The sequence below is a fragment of the Dendroctonus ponderosae genome, unplaced genomic scaffold (genome assembly GCF_020466585.1).
Source record: "Dendroctonus ponderosae isolate FM_Combo_2020 unplaced genomic scaffold, Dpon_F_20191213v2 Dpon_F_20191213_1, whole genome shotgun sequence".
Classification (NCBI taxonomy): domain Eukaryota; kingdom Metazoa; phylum Arthropoda; class Insecta; order Coleoptera; family Curculionidae; genus Dendroctonus; species Dendroctonus ponderosae.
This window is the reverse complement of record NW_026017110.1, coordinates 3,250,759-3,269,332: the sequence shown is the minus strand read 5'-3', so window position 1 is coordinate 3,269,332 and position 18,574 is coordinate 3,250,759. Positions and strand designations below refer to the sequence as shown.

General features: G+C 33.6%; 1 protein-coding gene across 2 annotated transcripts in view; it reads right to left on the bottom strand.

The window, feature by feature from the left end:
• The window catches only part of LOC109532957 (kinesin-like protein CG14535), a 261,935-nt gene that overhangs the window by 175,607 nt on the left and 67,754 nt on the right, over positions 1-18,574 (bottom strand). For both annotated transcript variants that reach the window (XM_048667734.1, XM_048667735.1), the window contains exon 5: positions 4,241-4,860. In XM_048667734.1, the coding sequence (XP_048523691.1) occupies positions 4,241-4,860 (620 nt within the window). The remainder of the gene's footprint in view (positions 1-4,240; positions 4,861-18,574) is intronic.

Here is an 18,574-nt window from a genome sequence, read left to right as displayed (position 1 = left end):
CCGATCTCAAAGTCTGTTGGATGGTTCGAGTTGGTTTGAAAATGGTTTTTACTTGGTGTTTCTCCAGTATCTTGCCGATCCTGTCCGTGACTCCCTGTATGTACGGGAGGCATATTTTCAGTCGCCCTGTATAATGTAAACTATTGCAATAGTGCAATAGTAAATTAATTAGTGTGTAAGTCAGCTCAAAAACTGTGGAAAACCTCGGTGACCTAAAATCTTTCTAGAGTCAAGCACATTCTTTCTTTGGGATAGAGATGTTGATCAGAGGAAAATTGACTATAATCTATACAGGATCCGCAATTAGAGCTACTTTTTTCATATTTTTCTTTTCTTTAACCTCGAGCCCGGTTCCTAGACACCCTATTGAGCCAAACCCGATCCCCCTTTCTAATTGATGTAAACTTGGGAATCGCAAAAGGCACTGCTGGCAGTCGCCGTTCAATTCGAAGTTGACTTATTAGCGAGGACTTTGACAGATGGGGTGTCGACACAGCCCGGGCCTAAAAAATTGTTCGCCAAATATTGAATTCCTGGATCAACGGGGCGATCCAACATCCAGAATTAGTCGTTATGGATTATGACAACTGAGTCCATGTTTCGATACTTAATCGTAGAGACGCTGTTGTGGTGGTTGCTTAAAACCTGTTTGTTAAAATTTACAGAAACAGTTTGGATAGCGAACAGTGTCTTATATTTTATGATAAAACCAGATTCATAAAAAGCCGATAAAAACTTGGAAAAAAAGGCGCACGAATTAGTCTCAAGGGCTTGAATAAAAAAAGCAAAACTGGATGGTAAACCGTCTTTAAAAACTGTTAAAAATTCGGGAAAATATATGTCTTTTTTCAAGGCTAACAAACAGGCTAAATAACAGTTTAGATAAGTCACTTGAAAAAATCAATACAAATACAATAAAAAGACATACAAAGTTAGAAATACACTTTTGTAAAAATTTCAATAAGTATAAGAAAATTTGAAAAAACAACCAACGTTTTTTGGCCGTTTCGTCATTATTTTAGATAATATTAGGACTGAAGGCAGTAGCGGCGCCAGCTTTATTTTCCGCTTGGGCGAAAGCCGGCGGAAATTTTTTTTAAGATGGGCATGAGATATTTATATTTTTAATTGTAAGAGTTGGATATAATATGTCTGTTTTACAAAATATTTTGTTTTCTCCTTTGGCCGACCATAACAAGGAGCCAACAGAGTTTGACAAGACCTTGAGTGTCCCAATATGAATTTACAATACAAATATTATCCCAGATTTTATCTACTTTCGTAGGATACCGCAATAAATGTTAAAAAAATATATTTCAGAACTGTGAGCATTTTTTTAAACGTTATTATATAGGAAACAAATGCTGAATGAAATGAGCTACAACACTAATCTTGTTATAAAAACTATCATAAACAAATCAATTGTTTGAATTGAATAATTTATTTTACTACACGAAATTAGATTTCAAATATTTAAATTAACGAATACCATTATAAACATTGAATAAAACTTTAATAAGGTAGTGAAATTATTGAATAATGAAATAGTCATTCGAGCAAACGAACCTATAATTAACTCTAAATCTATTTTTTTGTAATATAGTTTCACATAGGTGTTGTCATTGCAATATTAGATAGTTTATTAATTTCATTGAAGACTAAACTAAAATTTTGCAAACTAAGTGTGAGATCTAAGTGTTTATTTTAAGATTATTTGTGACTTAATACCTCTTAGTGGTATTTGGTAGTGACTTTGTCTCGTTTTCAATTCAAACTATATCACATTGGTAATGGTTAGCTAAATAAATAAACTTTCTAAGTTTGAGAAAATAGGTTAAATGTACTAAATCATGTTTTCACGCCCATCTTCTGTTTCTGCAGCCCTCTTCCAGTTCTTGTAGCCTTCAGTAACAAAACTTAAACTGCTGGTTCCACCTTGTTTGGAGAAAAATCTACAAGGGAAAACGGAATACAACATCTTTGAGAATGCTGTACTTAATCCAAGATACAAAACTCGACTTAAAACTACGAAGATCACAACCATACTGTTTTTTAGGAAAACTTGTCCTAGCAGGAAACAAGTACCCATAAATAGAAATAGATTAGAAAATAGTTTTTTAATATTAAGTAGGTCCATAAAAATTTACTTTTTAATTTCCGAACAACTCGGAATGTTTTCACGTTCACTATCATTATTGTCGAATTTGATAGGATTTTTTAATTCGCAATGATTTACATCGCTATTAAAAGTGGTTGGGCGAATGGTTGAGCGAGACAAATTTTGGTTGGGCACTCGCAACCTCTCCCACCCCTAGCGCCGCCACTGCCTGAAGAAAGCTAAAGGAAACTACAGGGTGGTTTTTTGGTGCGAAAAAAATATTTTATATGACACAGAGTGTCTCAGAAAAGCGAGGCAAGGTCAAAGTGTATTTTTTTAAATAGAACTACCCATTTTTCATTAGCTCATGAAATTCAACTTGAAACGCTGCATATGTACCGTAACTTGTTTTTTTCTTACTTGCGACGTTGGCAGATTATCGCCATTTTAGTAAAATTTTGCTTGAAAACATGGTATCTAAAATTTTTTTGTAGAAGCAAAAAAAAGCAGTTAGAGATACAACAAAATACGTCTTTCCAATCACCACAGATCCGTTAAGAATTCTATTGAACAAAAATATCAATACATTGTACAAGGTGTGAACAATCTCGACTTCAATATGAAACTTTTTAATGCAATATAACTTTTGTTTTTCAAATGGAAGTACCTGTATATTAATCCTTCATTAGATAGACAATTTACAAAGTTACAAATTTGCATTTACACTTTAAGTTGTGAAATGAACCGTTTTCAAATTATAAATTATTTTATTTAAAAATCTCAAACAGTTATAACATTTTGTAAGGTGGCTATGGAATTCATTAAATAAGTGTCAAAATTTGATGATACCTGACATAATCAAAGAAGAAAAGTGCAAGGTTTTATAAAATGAATGGAATTTCATAGCAAAAAATGCAATAAAACTGCATACGTCGATAAATATAAAATTATACCTACAGTGATATTTTAAAATAAATGTTCAATATGATTTCCGTGAACATTTAAGCAACTATTAATATCTACGTTTTTGAAATGAATCCCTAACGCAGTTCAAAACAATATTATTAATGTTTCGAAAAACAGTTGTGATTCGTACCTTCGTGTCATCTTTTGTAGTTGGATTTATTTTATAAATTTAGTTTTTGACGTAAGTAAGAAGTCCATTTTTGTCAAATCGGATGAACGAGGTGGCCACTGGACAGGCCCACCTCTGCCTATCCACCTCTCAGGAAATTAATTATTTAAGTACTCGTGAATTTGAGCTGTATGGTGAACTGGAGCTCCATCATGTAAATACCACATTATTTCCTTGATATAATTAGGCAAATGATCAATTAAACGTGGCAATTCAAATTTTGACACTTATTTATTGATTTCCATAGCCACCTTACAAAATGTAACAACTTTTTGAAATTTTTAAATAAAATAAATTATAATTTGAAAACGGTTGATTTCACAGCTTACTGTAAATGCAAATTTGTAACTTTGTAAATTGTCTATCTAATGACGTATTAATATATAGGTACTATCATTTGAAAAACAAAAGTTATATTGCGTTAAATAGTTTTAGATTGAAGTCCACATTGTTAACACCCTGTACAATGTATTCATATTTCGGGTCAATAGAATTCTTAACGAATCTGTGGTGATTGGAAGACGTATTTTTTGGTATCTTTAACTGCTTTTTTTTGCTTCTACAATTAATTTTTAGATACTATGTTTTTAAGCAAATTTTTACTATAATGGCGATAATCTGCCAACGTCGCAAGTAAGAAAAAACAATTTACCGTGCATATGCAGGGTTTCCAGCTGGATTCCATGAGCTAATAAAAAATGGGTAGTTCTATTTAAAAAAATACACTTTGACCTTGCCTCGCTTTTCTGAGACACTCTGTGTCATATAAAATATTTTTAAAATGTGCGCACTTTGTGTGGGAATAACTTTTATATGAAACTATTTTTCGAAAGTTTAACACCATCGGAAATAATGGACTTTATCGCACTAAAAAACCACCCTGTAATTATTTTGGATGTTTTTGAAAATTTTCCGGCAATGAAGTTAAAACAAAAGTTTCTAAATAGTTTTAACATTTTTTATCGAAATTAAATATTCTGACAATCTGATTAAAACAAAATTCCTACCTTGCAAAAAATGCTGCAGCTGCTGAAGCCTGAGCCAGATTATTCCCAACAGAGTTCACAGCATAGACGTACTTGGTCTCTGCATACACACCAAAAACGCCCGCACTATCACAAACCACGTTTTGCTGACGATAGGTCAATCCTCGCACCTGATGATTAGGCGATACAACCGCGTTTCCGAATTGAGTTTGAGTGCACAGAGCTTGAGAGTTCACTGTGGCACTTTTAGCAGGATGACTTTTTGCAGTGGCAGAAACTGAGCATTTGTTCGAGCTTTGTGGCAGGCGGCTTTTTCCGTATCTAGTCGCGTCTAGAGGCATGTTATTTTTGGCGCGCAAATTCGCCGAAATTCCGGGCTTTGATCGGACGCGTCTGACGACTCCGGTTGGCTCCGGTGATCCGGTTGAAGTTGTGGTAGGCACTGATGATAAAGTTCCGTGTTTTGCGCGTCCATTCACCGCCATTGCCGTCGTTGCCGTCGTCGTCGTCTCCCACTCTCGATCGTGGACTCTTCCGCAAGAAGAGGGCCGCAGATAGTGCTGATGAGGATTGTGTTGTCCATTCATGTTCCGTTCATATGGGGGCACATACTCGGACTTTTTTATTATGTCTAGGTCGATCTGAAACAGGAGACATTTACGTCAGTTCCTTCGTTCCTGCTTTGGACTTAGGACTATTTTGCAAAAACACGAATTGAGGTGGAATTCTCTTATGGGATATCATTCATTGAGCGCAATTAAATTCGATGATTTAGAGTAATTAGTCGAATCTAGTCGTCCCCACGGTTGACAAAATAAAGCCAGTCAATTCTAAAAAAATGCCCGATTATTTTTGGAGCAGCATACAACATTCATCCACGACTCACGTATTTGCATCATCAAGTCATTATCAAGTTGCTCTTAATAGAAGAGATAAACGAATAAATTTCTCTCCTTTTTCTCCTTCGTTGTGCCCAGAACTTGCTTTACCTATTCCAATTATTTAAGCAGTTAAAACGAGAGCTAAAACCGAAATGCCAACATTAACTGCAAGCAAAATCGAAGCTCGCAGAAGCGGTTGTCGCAAAAGGACATAAAACAAATAAATATTTTAACAATGTCAAACAAAAAACTAGTATTGACAATCAAACGAGGTATAGATATAAGATTATTTATAAGAAATTGTTCAAAACTGACAGAAGAGTGCCCGGTTTTGGGCAAAAATCTGCTGCAGATCTCTAGAGGATTGAAATTTCTTGTTCAGCATGTGCGTCTGACTGCCAATAGATTTTTAAAATATTGTTACTTTTCTTTTTTTCTTTGGTCGATTCAGCTCTTTGGTTTCACGAATATTTGTATAAATGTTGCATTCAAGTGATAAAATAATATTTGGATTGTCGATAATTGTAGTTTTGTACAATTATTTTATACAATCACTTTTATAACCATTTTCAAATTAGTTTTTCTGTAGAACTGAATGAGAAGCTTATAGAGCTCGAAAATTGTTAGACAATCTGTTTTCAAGAAGAATTGCCTAAGCTAAATGGTTCCAGATGGTTTAAAATGTTCAATTTTATGTCGCAAACGTTTTTGTTTCCCGAATGCATTGATTGTTCACTTGCTTGTGGTTTTTATCGAAAAAATCCAATATGTCACTGAAAGATTTCAAAACGCACGTTTAATAAAATAAGTTACACCTTAATATACAATTTTTTTTAAATTATAAGACACTTTAATATACAATTTTAATTTCCCCAAATAAACCAAGAATAATGAAGATCAAACGTACTAAACAAGAAATTAAACTATTTTATAACTCAGTCTCAGTGGGTAAACGTAAAGTTAGTGAACATATCTAGCAGGAAAATAGCATTAATAATAGTATAACTGAGCATATATAATTATAACTGAGCATAAGACAAGCGTGTCGAGCTTTATCTCGAGAGCTAGTAAGAAAATTATAACTGGAAACCACTAATTGACACTGATTATGACCATAATTAGCAGTGAAATAATATAGATTTTAAATGGCACGAAAGTAACCCAACCTCGAATTAGTAACATGTATTCGTTTTATGTTGGTAATGTGATATTTGCTTAGTGACCAGATAATTACATCAAATTTGTTATGGAATTTATGCATTTTATATATGAATACTTCAGAAGGTTTATTCATATTGGTTGGGTTTAAACATTACCAAATGAATTGCACAAACAACAATAAATTTCTATCAAACTATCAGTTTTTGCAACCTTATTTTGGCCCCGTTTTCATCGCACTTATCTTGATGATTGAAAGTTGGAAAAACTTTACCAGACTGTTCGCCACACTGTTAAGGCCGACTAGTCAAGTTCCTTAATCGATTTCATTTGTTATAATTTTAACTTTAGTCTGTTTCTAGTAAATTTGTCTTTTACAATTTTAGACCTTTAGACCATTTCTGACTGTTGTTTTACATGTTCGGTTCGGTGCTCTTGCGGATGTTCACTGTTCACTTTTAATTTGACGATGGCCCTGATGATGACGTAATTGTCGAAAGCGCTTGGCCTTTTTATACATACATACATACATACATACACACTTATTTACAAAAACTTGTTCGCTTGAATTTCATCCAGTGTGTACACACCAACTTCTTATTGTTATTAATAAAGAAGTTATTATTATTATTAACATTATTAGTAAATTAAAATATTAAAGCCCGAATTGGAACTCATGCCCAAATTACAAAAAAAACACAATCGAGAACTCTAGTTATTTGCATGTGTGCGTCTGAAGAATGTATAAAACGTCTAATTATGCACGTCGTAGCCAAAGCAAAATGGGTATTTTTATTTTATGTCGAAAGAGTTGAGTTTCAAATTAAACTATCGTATTACACCAGCTCTTCTTTAAAGATCGGCTATTATACTTTAAGTAGTTTTAGCAGAGATGACTTTAACGGAATTTACATAGTTTCAATGGAAAATTCAAGTTTTATTATCCATCATTTTCGCGAATTACTAATTCGACAAAGAACGTTTATTTATTAACAAATTTTTGGACTTTTTCTTCGGGAAATGTTTCAGATCAGGCTTCTTCCTCTTAAACAAAATCTGGAAGAATCCAAATTTCAAATTACAGTGTAAAAACAGAGGTAAAAAACAATAAATACTCATAATCAGAAACGGAAGATATTTTATCTTTTTAGAACTTTTAGCCCTTAAACGCGATTTTCCAATACTCCTTTACTGCCCGCATTATATGCAACCCAAAACATGAAAGTTTGCAACATAATACCTTAAATCTCTAACTTGAAGCAATTGCAAAAACTCCCACAAAATAAGGATGTATCCTTTAACAGAAATTAGTTTACTTCATGCTTTGATTAACTTCATTGAAGCGTACGTCTTCACATGTTTCTTTTTGTCACATTTTTTTATATAAATACTAATGACATCATATGTGTTTGATAAATAATAAATTAGACACAGGCTCCATTCGGTTCATAATACGACTCATTCATAATGTTGAACTGGAATGGAAGATTTGCATTTAGAGTAGAAACTATGTGCAAGGCAGGATGATAAAGTAAAAGATCATTGGTTAAGAAGACTATGATGTTGAAAGCTGTCTTTCTCTGAGTAGGATTTCCAGATCGCTAAAACGCAGAAGTGTCTATTGCGTCTAAAAAGGAACATTCTTTTAATAGTTAAACTATTTTTTAAATATCCAAACAATAAAGAGATAGAGGCAAAATTTTCCAAGTTTAAGATTCTCGAAGTTTTGCATCATTTTTTCATGATATCACTGAAAGGGCAGGAGCAAAAATGTTCAAAGCGGTTAAAACTGTATATTTGAATAACCAGGATATTTTCAGTAGAAGCCCGTGTAAACTGTGTTTTCTTGGGTAGACCTTATCAGAAATGTTTAGCTTACTGACCTTTGAAAGAGGATTTGAAATTTTCAACTCAATCCAAGTTTAGGAGCCCAACATTTGCCTTAACTAATATTTCTAAAATCCGCAATTTGCAGTGATTCCAGGTTTTTTGGTTTTATCCTGAACACTGAACATTACGGTATAATTTTGCTCTCATAATCGCTCAGTAAATCCCTAAAATGCAAGTGTCTCACTGAAATATAATTTTTATTGTTCTTTTAAATTAAACATTAAGTGAAAAATGCAATTACAAGATACTGATTAGTGCAGTTTGGAAGTGTTAATACTGATACTGCTGAACCAAATCGGTGCATTTTAAAGGCAAAACCCCAAATAGCGCCATTTTCAGCCTCCCCAACCTGATGAATCACGTTCTTGAAAGGACAAAAGCTTTCAATTAAGCATTTATTCCACCGAATCCATTATCGCATACCAATAAATCAGCGATAATTGAATCATACCACAGTTAAACTAAGAACAGGAGACACAAAATAGGAAATGGAGTAAAAACTCGGGGTCCCGCTTTTTGTAGACGACTTTCCCTTTCGCTCTGGCATTTTGACAAATCTGTTTGTTTGGTAATGGTGGAGCTTATTTTGTTGTGGCGATATTTTTGGTTGGTTTGTCGGATCGGTTATTTCCTGTCGCGTATGTCTCTGTTAATTTCTCGGCATTTGTTCTCGCTTTTTCACGTTGAAAGGAATTTTACTTGTGGTGCCGCCGAGAAAATCGCGTCATGTTTTGCTCGCTATTTCCACGCGTCGTTCATTGTTTAAATAATAAATATTTTCCGCGAAAAGGGGATTTATTTAGTTCACAAATTGGAAAACGTTCCTCCCGCATTGCTCATTAAAATGCCTGCCTGATTTTATCTCGTTCTGATTCTAATTTATTTCTCATTTCAAATTAACTCATAAGAATTGTTTTTCGGCTAAGCAAATATTTTTCCTTTTTATCCATCACAGTGAATATTTTTACTGAATTTTTATTTGAACATATTAAAATCAGATTTTACTCAAGCACTGTAAATGTATCTGCCGTTGTCACATGCAGGTTTTGTTCGAAATGCTACTTTCATAGTGGGTGTGATAAAATAAAAATGATTATAAAAAGGCAGATCCGGCTTTTTAGCGAGTTTTACTCATATTAATTCCACTGGTTTGAGAAAACTGCCATTATTTCCTTATCGATGGTTCTCTTTCTAAAAAGGCCATTCTGTTCTCTCTGGAATGATGTTAAATAGTTAGCGTTCTTGCTCATTTTGCTTCCGGGAAATGAGCAAAAACGGGACGGAAAACATGACATTTTGGTAAAATCTTGCGCCTAAGCGTCTGATATTCAAATTTCTCGGCCAAACCTAGTCGAAATTCCTCACTCATGTTATGACTGAATCGAATTTTGAATTCTCTATCCAACGATGTCAAAACCAATTCTGTCGCTCAAATAGTTCTTGAGCAACTTCGAAAAAAGCAGCGTCATGTTTGAGTCGATCTGCAACTGGAAAAAAAACACGCAAATCCAAAACTTCCTGAAATCAAGACTTTTTTGAGAAAACTGCCAACATTTTCTTATCAATGGTTCACTTTCTAAAAAGGCCATTTTGTTCTCTCTGAAATGATGAAAAAATGAAGTGAACCATGAAATGTTCCCAAACACATTGATAATGATAAGAGACAAATAACAAAAACACCGAACTCATAAAAACTAACTGACTTAACAAAATATATAAACCCATTCAACAGGTAAAGTAAATTTAAAAAATTCCCAACGTAATCAGGGGTGAATAGATGGAACGAAGCAAGTACATCAGCAGAAGAGATCATTTGTTGAAACAAAAAATTATACACAAATTTACTAAAAATATATGGTCTAATATTTCCTGATCCTAAAATAATCAAATAGCGAGTGTTCCTCTATTCAATTTTATAACATTCAATTCAAGTTTCTTTTGCTTCTCTTTATCAACCAAGCTATATTAATTTTCAATTTCATCTTTTTCAGACATGTTTAACTTGTAATTTAATATATTGATTAGATCGACGGAAAAATTGAATCAAAAATACGAATTTTGTCGTTGGAAAAATCAGTGCATGTCAAGTCCAACAAATAGAATCAATTCTGCACCTCGAAGCAAATCAATCTAGATTTTGGGGAAAAATGACGTATTGCTCCATAACTCTCATTCCCCATTTTCTCCGGTTGGAGCGGCAGGAAAAAGAGCTCAAGTGGAGGCAAAAGTGCCAAGTTTTTTCTTTTGTGCAGGACGCGTTTTCTTTATCCCTTAATCTAATATTCATGTTATAAGTTCGCGGAGTTTCTTTGACCCTCGATTTGGGGGTTGACAAGTTTTTATAGAGCGTAACCGCAACTGATGGACCAGCGCTCACTCTGATCCCTCTTTTGAGCAGCCCCAAGACACACTTGATTAGATTTAAAGTGGTTTTGGTGTAGCAAAAATAAGCGTGGGCCGTAAAATTATTTCTCACACGGGGGCTAAATTCGATGGAAAATAAAAAAGATGTCCTGCTTCCCAAAACAACATTCCTTGCGCCACTAACAAGAGAATGCCAGTCATAACAACAAAAGAATCGCTGTCCCCGGATATTCATTTCAATCTATACCAAATGTGACAGCGGGCTACGTATGAGAGAGGGTGCACTAGGCTATCAAATTAAAATGGGCCCCATAATATATGACTTTCAATTAAAATAGCTTTGGCTGTTTAATTTGGATGTATTAGGTTTATTTGTCATTGTAAATGGAGGGCGGAGGATGGGACTTTTTGTTGCCACTGTTCGGAATTAGCGTGTGGATTTTATGGGAAATGAGATGTGGCTTAATTAGTTCTACTGATATTTTCATAAGCATTCGGAAATGCTATTTTTAGCTCATTAATTCGGTGTTTGACGTGGACTCTTTAATGTCATCAACGACTCTTCTATAAAAGAGTTTATGTGGCTGAATCAATGGCAAATGTAACTAATTTTGTCAGCCGAGCAGCTGTAATCAATTGAACTTGAAACTATTTTGGAAATGCTTTTTAAAGAACAGAACAAACAAAAAACTTTTGAGGAATTGTTTTAATATTTAAAAACTCATACAGCAATTTGTCTTTTATTGCTCAACAAACAATTTTGTGGTTCCAATAAACTTGACTATCTAGCTTTAAACGAGCTACGGTAGTTTCATCTAAAAAATTCAGCGAATATTCGATTTCTTTACTACCTGCTAGGCGAGGCAAACAACGTGTTTATACCACTGAAGATGGGAAAATTTTAATGTTCCCAGGATGCTTTTTACAGAAGTGCCAAGCACTTTAATGCAGAAAAGATTGTACACAGAGCAAGCCTTTGCAAGCTTGAGGAGTTGTTAGAAGGGCGAAACTGGTTAGAGCAGAAATGACATCAACACCACGTAGGCAAGACGATATTTTTGCTTCAACCCCAAATCATCAATTGGACATTGAAAAATTTAAAAAAATGGGAATAATTAATGACCATGACTGATCTCAAAACTGAATAGCACTCATATAGACTGTTTGCTTCGCTGATTAGCTTTTCTGTAGAACTGAATGAGAAGCTTATAGAGCTCGAAAGCTTGTTAAAGACAATCTGTTTTCAAGAAGAATTGCCTAAACTAAATGGTTCCAAATGGTTTAAAATGTTCAATTTTATGTCACAAACGTTTTTGTTTCCCGAATGCATTGATTGTTCACTTCTTGTGGTTTTATCTAAAAAATCCAATATGTCACTGAAAGATTTCAAAACGCATGTTTAATAAATCAACAATCAAAGAAATGACATCAACACCACATAGGCAAGACGATATTTTTGCTTCAACCCAAAATCATCAATTGGACATTGAAAAATTTAAAAAAATCGGAATAATTAATGACCATGACTGGTCTCAAAACTGAATAGCACTCATATAGACTGTTTGCTTCGCTGATTAGCTTTTCTGTAGAACTGAATGAGAAGCTTATAGAGCTCGAAAGCTTGTTAAAGACAATCTGTTTTCAAGAAGAATTGCCTAAGCTAAATGGTTCCAAATGGTTTAAAATGTTCAATTTTATGTCACAAACGTTTTTGTTTCCCGAATGCATTGATTGTTCACTTCTTGTGGTTTTATCGAAAAAATCCAATATGTCACTGAAAGATTTCAAAACGCATGTTTAATAAATCAACAATCAAAGAAATGACATCAACACCACGTAGGCAAGACGATATTTTTGCTTCAACCCAAAATCATCAATTGGACATTGAAAAGTTTTAAAAAATCGGAATAATTAATGACGATGACTGATCTCAAAACTGAATAGCACTCATATAGACTGTTTGCTTCGCTGATTAGCTTTTGAAGCTCATTCAAATGATTCTCTACGGGAATTTTCTGATATGATGATGTCTACCTACTTCAGCCAATCTTATGGCACCGCATTTTTACTTAAGTTTTGTCTGCAGAAAATATATGCATGGCGCCTAAAACTAATGGCTACGGAGTTTTAAAATGCATTAAAATACAACAGTTTAATCGTAAATACATCGGATATGAAGTTGAAAAAAGTATAACTTGATAAATAATAAAACACTCCATTGTGTTCCATCGCTTCCCCTCTAAGACATGTTACATTTAATTTCGTGTTTTTCAGAAAAAAAACTGTTTCATCTAAATATAATGTAAATATTTTAAAGTAAACTTCGCAGAATCACAAATTTGGGGGAAAATCTGATTTGGATATTTTTTATGCAACCCTGTAAATCGAATTTTTGTCTTAAATTGTCTAGTCTATGAAGATTCAGCTTCTTCAACATGAGCTCAAGATGATGAAGATCAGACCAAGAGCAGAAAAGTTGTTACCGCAAGACCAAAAAGTCGATTTTTTGTCTTTAAAGTTTTGGTGTTAAGGTCCAAAAAACCTCATTTTTGTCCAACTTGGAGCTTGCCGAACTTGGAGGATGCGCCAAATCTTTAAATGATTTTACTGCTTGGTGTTACTGCTTGTTTCTGTAAAATTCGACACGGTCTGCTCGATTCATATTTTCCGGCAGACACACAAACAATAGTCGAACTGAGAAAGATTTCGAAAGAATAAATATGGTATGTAACATCTCTGTATGATCTGCAAATAATGTTCAAAACATGGCTATATTAAATTCAAATAATTACCTTAATAATTATAATATATTCTCTGTCTAGGTGTCTATCTATTTAATCTCAGAAGGTTCACAGTTCAGAGACACGATATAAATTAGAAATATGAAACACCTACTAAATTTTAAAAAATCTAGTGATACGAAAAGCAATAGAAGCTTTCATCTCCGCTTTCTTAACTATTTAGCTTCCAAGGTTTGCAATGTCTTTCCATTTCACCTTAGGAAACTCTCTGTTAGTAGAAGGTTTGCTTCAAGTGCCCACAAAAGAGTTTTCATTACGTAAAATTGATGCTCTATTCTATGGAAGACTCGATGCTATTTGTGATTTTTTCGGTTTTATATTTTTTATGGGACGTTATTGTTGCTTACCCGATAATGACACTCACCTAGTTAATTTATTGCAATATCATTCTGAAAATCGTAATGTCTTGAATATGTCTTATTACTCATTCTCTGGTCGATTATATTTGAATAATTGCTGTATTCTTCATATACAGCTTTATATAGATAATATACAGATTCACCTAGACCTAAATGCTACCATGGAGCATGCTTAGTTCTTCCAGCTGGACAAAACAGGCCCATTTTTAGAGCTTCATTGGAAGTATGGAGAAATAAAAATCTTTAAGCACATTTAATTTGTTTAATGGGATGATATCCAGAGAAATCGATATTCTGTAGTTTTATAAAAGCTTCTCCCTCACATCTCCGTTTTCTGACAGTCCTTTAGCATAAATTTGTGATGGTTGACCTTTAGGACAATAAGATCATCAACAGCTATCATGAAGTTCTGGAGTTGAGTAGATATTATGTGTAAAATACTGGGAACGCTCTCAAATAAGAATAAACATTAATAAAAAAAAATAAGAGTAAAAATTGCGCTAATCTTTTCCTGCAAGGTAAATTAATGTCCAATTAATTAGTAGAAATGTAAGATGTTGCGAGTGTCTATTTGGCAAAGAAAATATGTTTTTTCTTCGTTTCCTAATCGTGTAAATTTTACGAAGGTCCGTAAGATAAAACTGCTGGAGTTTGTGGTTTTTTTTTATTATAATGAACCTCAGTTTAAAATACGGTATAACATTTGAGTCACCAGCATACCATTGCCATGTGAAACGGATAAAATCAACTCATTTGAAAATACTTAAAAAATTGTAGCTTTTAGAACTAATCATTTTAGCGAACATGAAAAACTAGCAAGACAGATTTTGTAATATTTTCTCCAGCAAACTTCGGTAAGAACACGCTAGTAATTCGAATATAACCACCAAGCACCAGCAGCCAACCAATTCTAAACTAAAACTGAGTTAGTTAACATGTTTGGTAAATCTCGTACGACTTCAAAACTTTAAATATACTTAGGAGATAAATAAGTAATCGCCTGTACGAACTAGTCAATTTTGGCCATTATTTTCGGCTTTAAAGGGATGAGTTATACAGTTATAGAGGTAGAGATCTCATTAAAAAGCATGCTAAGGTCTAATATTTTCCGTTTTCAAAATTCAGACACGTTTCTGTCCCCGAAAATACAGCTTGAATTGGGTCTTATTTCTATCAATATAATAATTTAATAGATCTAATTAAATTAGTTAGATTTTCTAGAGAAAGCTACTTAAATGAGGAACGTTTGAATATTTTTAACTTAAAATCGAAAATATTCGCCCAACTAAATCCTCCTCGCAAGCAAATTTAGGTAAACTGCTAAAATAGCAATTTTTTTCAACATATGTTTTCTTTTTTTCCGGTTGATTTAATTGTCAAAAAAATTGTATTTATTGATAAAGAGTACTGTTATCTGTATTGTGATTCGTACAATATTTTGATTCATCAGATATTATCTGATATTTAAGGAGGAACAATCACTAAAACAGAAAGAAAAAGGGTAAACAAATCCTAGAAGATCGAAGAGCTGTACACTTATTTTTTGTGTGTGCAATATTTCCTTCCTTCGTACGCAGTTTTCCAAAAGTACTGTAGTAAAAAATCACCAACTTTCAACACTAGTTCTTATATGTTAGTACGGTAACTGAACGAAACTCCCAATGCTCTCCTATTGGATCCATCTATATGAATTAGATGCCGACAGAAGAGCTGAGAAAATTGAAACTTTCTTTACTTCAATGCACCTCGGATTTACTGATTTGTCACTCGCATGTAACGCCCAATCAGCTTTAAACTATTTTGCAGTTTCTATAATAATTTGACCATTTATCAGTAAATAAATTAGAAAACTAATCATCGCTGATGATTCTGAATTGATGTATGCTGATATTCAACAGAGCTTTACCGAAAATCACAAACGCAATATCACAGAACGAAGAAGGAGAAAGTAAACAACAAATATTCAATGAAGAAGCTACATATGAGTTAACTGAGAAAATAAACATTTTAACGTCCCAAAAGACACAAAAGCTGACAAATTTACTAAGCACATCACGGTTCAATCGCAAGCTAAATATGAAGCTTCTGGCTTGCTTGCCAACCAATCTGATTTGGACCATCTGAAACGAAATTTTGTTTGCAAAAGACCAAAGCAGAAAATCTGAATGTTGCACTAAAAAATTACTGCACAATAATTGCTGTTTCGATTAATAGAAGACGTCGCCTTTAAAGAGAAAAAAAAATGCCTCAGAAGCTTTTCTTGAAAGTCACTCTTGGGAAATTTTTTTTGGAATTAAAGCCCTATTGTCTCTGGTTGATTGGAGCTTCTACAGTGAGTTTTCATTAACACAATTTCTACCAACGTTGCTATTTAACCAGTGGTTTCTGTTCACGATCAATTTAATTCCCATTCTCTAACTATTCTCGTAAATTTCGCATTACTGCGCCGTCAAATCGTTTTTCCTCCGCCTTTCAATTTCGTCTCGCCTTCTAATCCAGTTTCAAAGGAGCGCCCTGTAAAATCCTGGCTCGAGAAAAACCTTAAAACAGCTGTATTGACTGACTTCGTTTGAGCACAAGAACAAAGTCCATTGTTTCCTTGTGGCATATAAATGGCCATGTCCATCGGGTTCTTAATCCAACTATTATTGCATTTCTTTTTCCGATAGGGCTCCGATCGGCGACGTTCTATCAATCAATCTTAACGTCAGATTTTGCGTCCCCCATTCCAAAATCGTGGGGATTATCGGAAGGACTCGCTGAAATATACACCTATCAATCTGGGATTTCTTACGACGATTAATTATGACAGGGTTTAGTTTCGGTATGTTATTACTTCGATTTGTCTGCTGAGGGAATTAAGTTTAAAAAATTCCTCAAATTGGAGAGATTAATTTGTGTGGATTCGAACATATCAATAGAAAATCAGCAAAAAGTTCAGACGTTTCCAAAGCAGGGAGTAACATGCATCTTCGAAGGTGCAAACTAATGAAAGTTAAAAAAAACCAAGTCGAAGGCAGACGTACCTAAACTGCCCTTGACAAAACGTAAAAGTGAAATTATTAACTGCAGGGAACTAAAATGCATCAAATACAACCAGTATAAAGCAATAAAATTTAAAATAAAAATCAAACTATATTTTTAGCATGAAATCTGCACAATCCCAATCAAATACGCTTTGGATTTTGAAACAATTATTCAAAATAAACTTCGAATAACCATCGATGCAAATTTGGCCTTTTCAGGCGAACGATATGGGAAATATTTATTACCAAAATCAGCAAACAAAAACGTATTGCAAAATTTATAGGGTACCGAATATCGTTTTTTGTCTTTCGTGCAGTGGACATTGTTTATTGTTCGCCCTCGAAATGTTTTAATTAATTTAATTTCTTCTCTGCAAGCGACATTGCAAAGTTGATTAAATGTTCAATTCATTGCCGGCGGCCAGTTCAGTCCGTTTAATTTACGTCCGGCTTTCGTAATGAAAAATTACATATATGCTTATTGAATAATTAATCAGCAATCGCTGGTATATTCGACAATCCTTATTGGGCTCCAGATCAGTTATATTACTGGCCCCCATTCCCGAATCACTGCATATAACAAGGAAACTACAGGAATTTGTTTAATCTTTCCCGTACCAACTGAAGCGATAAATCATCGCGCGATGACGTGGCAAGGCACTTTCCCAAAACAATTAATTCTGGAAAATTGGAAAAATGGAATGCACAAGTCATGGGAATCAATAACCGAGCAGAAAATTAAGGAAAACGGGTTTTGTTTTCGAAGGAATTTGTGGAAAAAATCGACTAGTGGATCAGTCGGGAACCAGAACGTAATACACTGGGACAAAATATAGAGTGTAGATGTACTTAACTAACACTTACTAACAGCCCGATAGAATGCTTGACTTAATGAATTGCTAATTCATTGTGAAACTGTATTGTACCAATTAAGCATATCTTAACGGAAAACCTTTTTTTAGCAGCAATATGCAAGAGAAGATCCAAACATTATTGTAAAGAAAGAAAACTGATGTGGTGAGGTGAGGCTATGAAGCACAAAAAAACTCAATTGAAAACCTTGAGCGTCAAACTACCAATTTTTTTCAGCTAAGATCTCAATTTTTAGTGGCGCGTTTATACTGCCATCAAACAGAAAAATTATCCCTTTTCTTCTGCAATTTACAATATAAATTGAATTTAATTGATTTACGAATAAATCACCAAACATGTACCATCTAGTACCTAGAGGCTCTATTTTTTAAATATTTATTTAGTTTTTTCTAATATATTTATTTTTTAAGAGGAAGAGCGAATTTTGACTCAGTCTATATACAATCGCTTATAAATGTAACAAAAGCTAACCCGCAAAAGAAATAAATAAGAAAAAACTGAAGAAGAAACAGTAATCAAACATTCCATAAATAGAATAAAATAGAATAGAACATATTATTACATTTTTACAAACTTCTTTTTGGGTATTTCGCCTCAAAAATTTTTGTCTTTAAAAAAGACAGAATTTCCTCACGTTTTTTTTGGAATGGCTATGGGGTCGCCACTATCCCCATTTTTTAGTAATTTATTTATGGAAAATTTTGAATCAACTTTCATTCATAATTACAAATTTAAACCAATAATTTGGTGGCGTTATATTGATGACGTATTTTCCATTTACAGTCATGGCTAACAAAAACTTGATGAATTTTTATCTTATCTGAATAATAAAGAACCAACAATTAAATTCACTATTGAAAAAGAACAAAATCACCAAATTCCTTTTCTCGATATACTAATTCAGAAAAATTTAAACAATTTCGAAACCTTGGTCTATAGAAAACCTACTCATACTAACCGATATTTGAATTTCGATTCAAATCACCCAATAATGGTTAAAAAA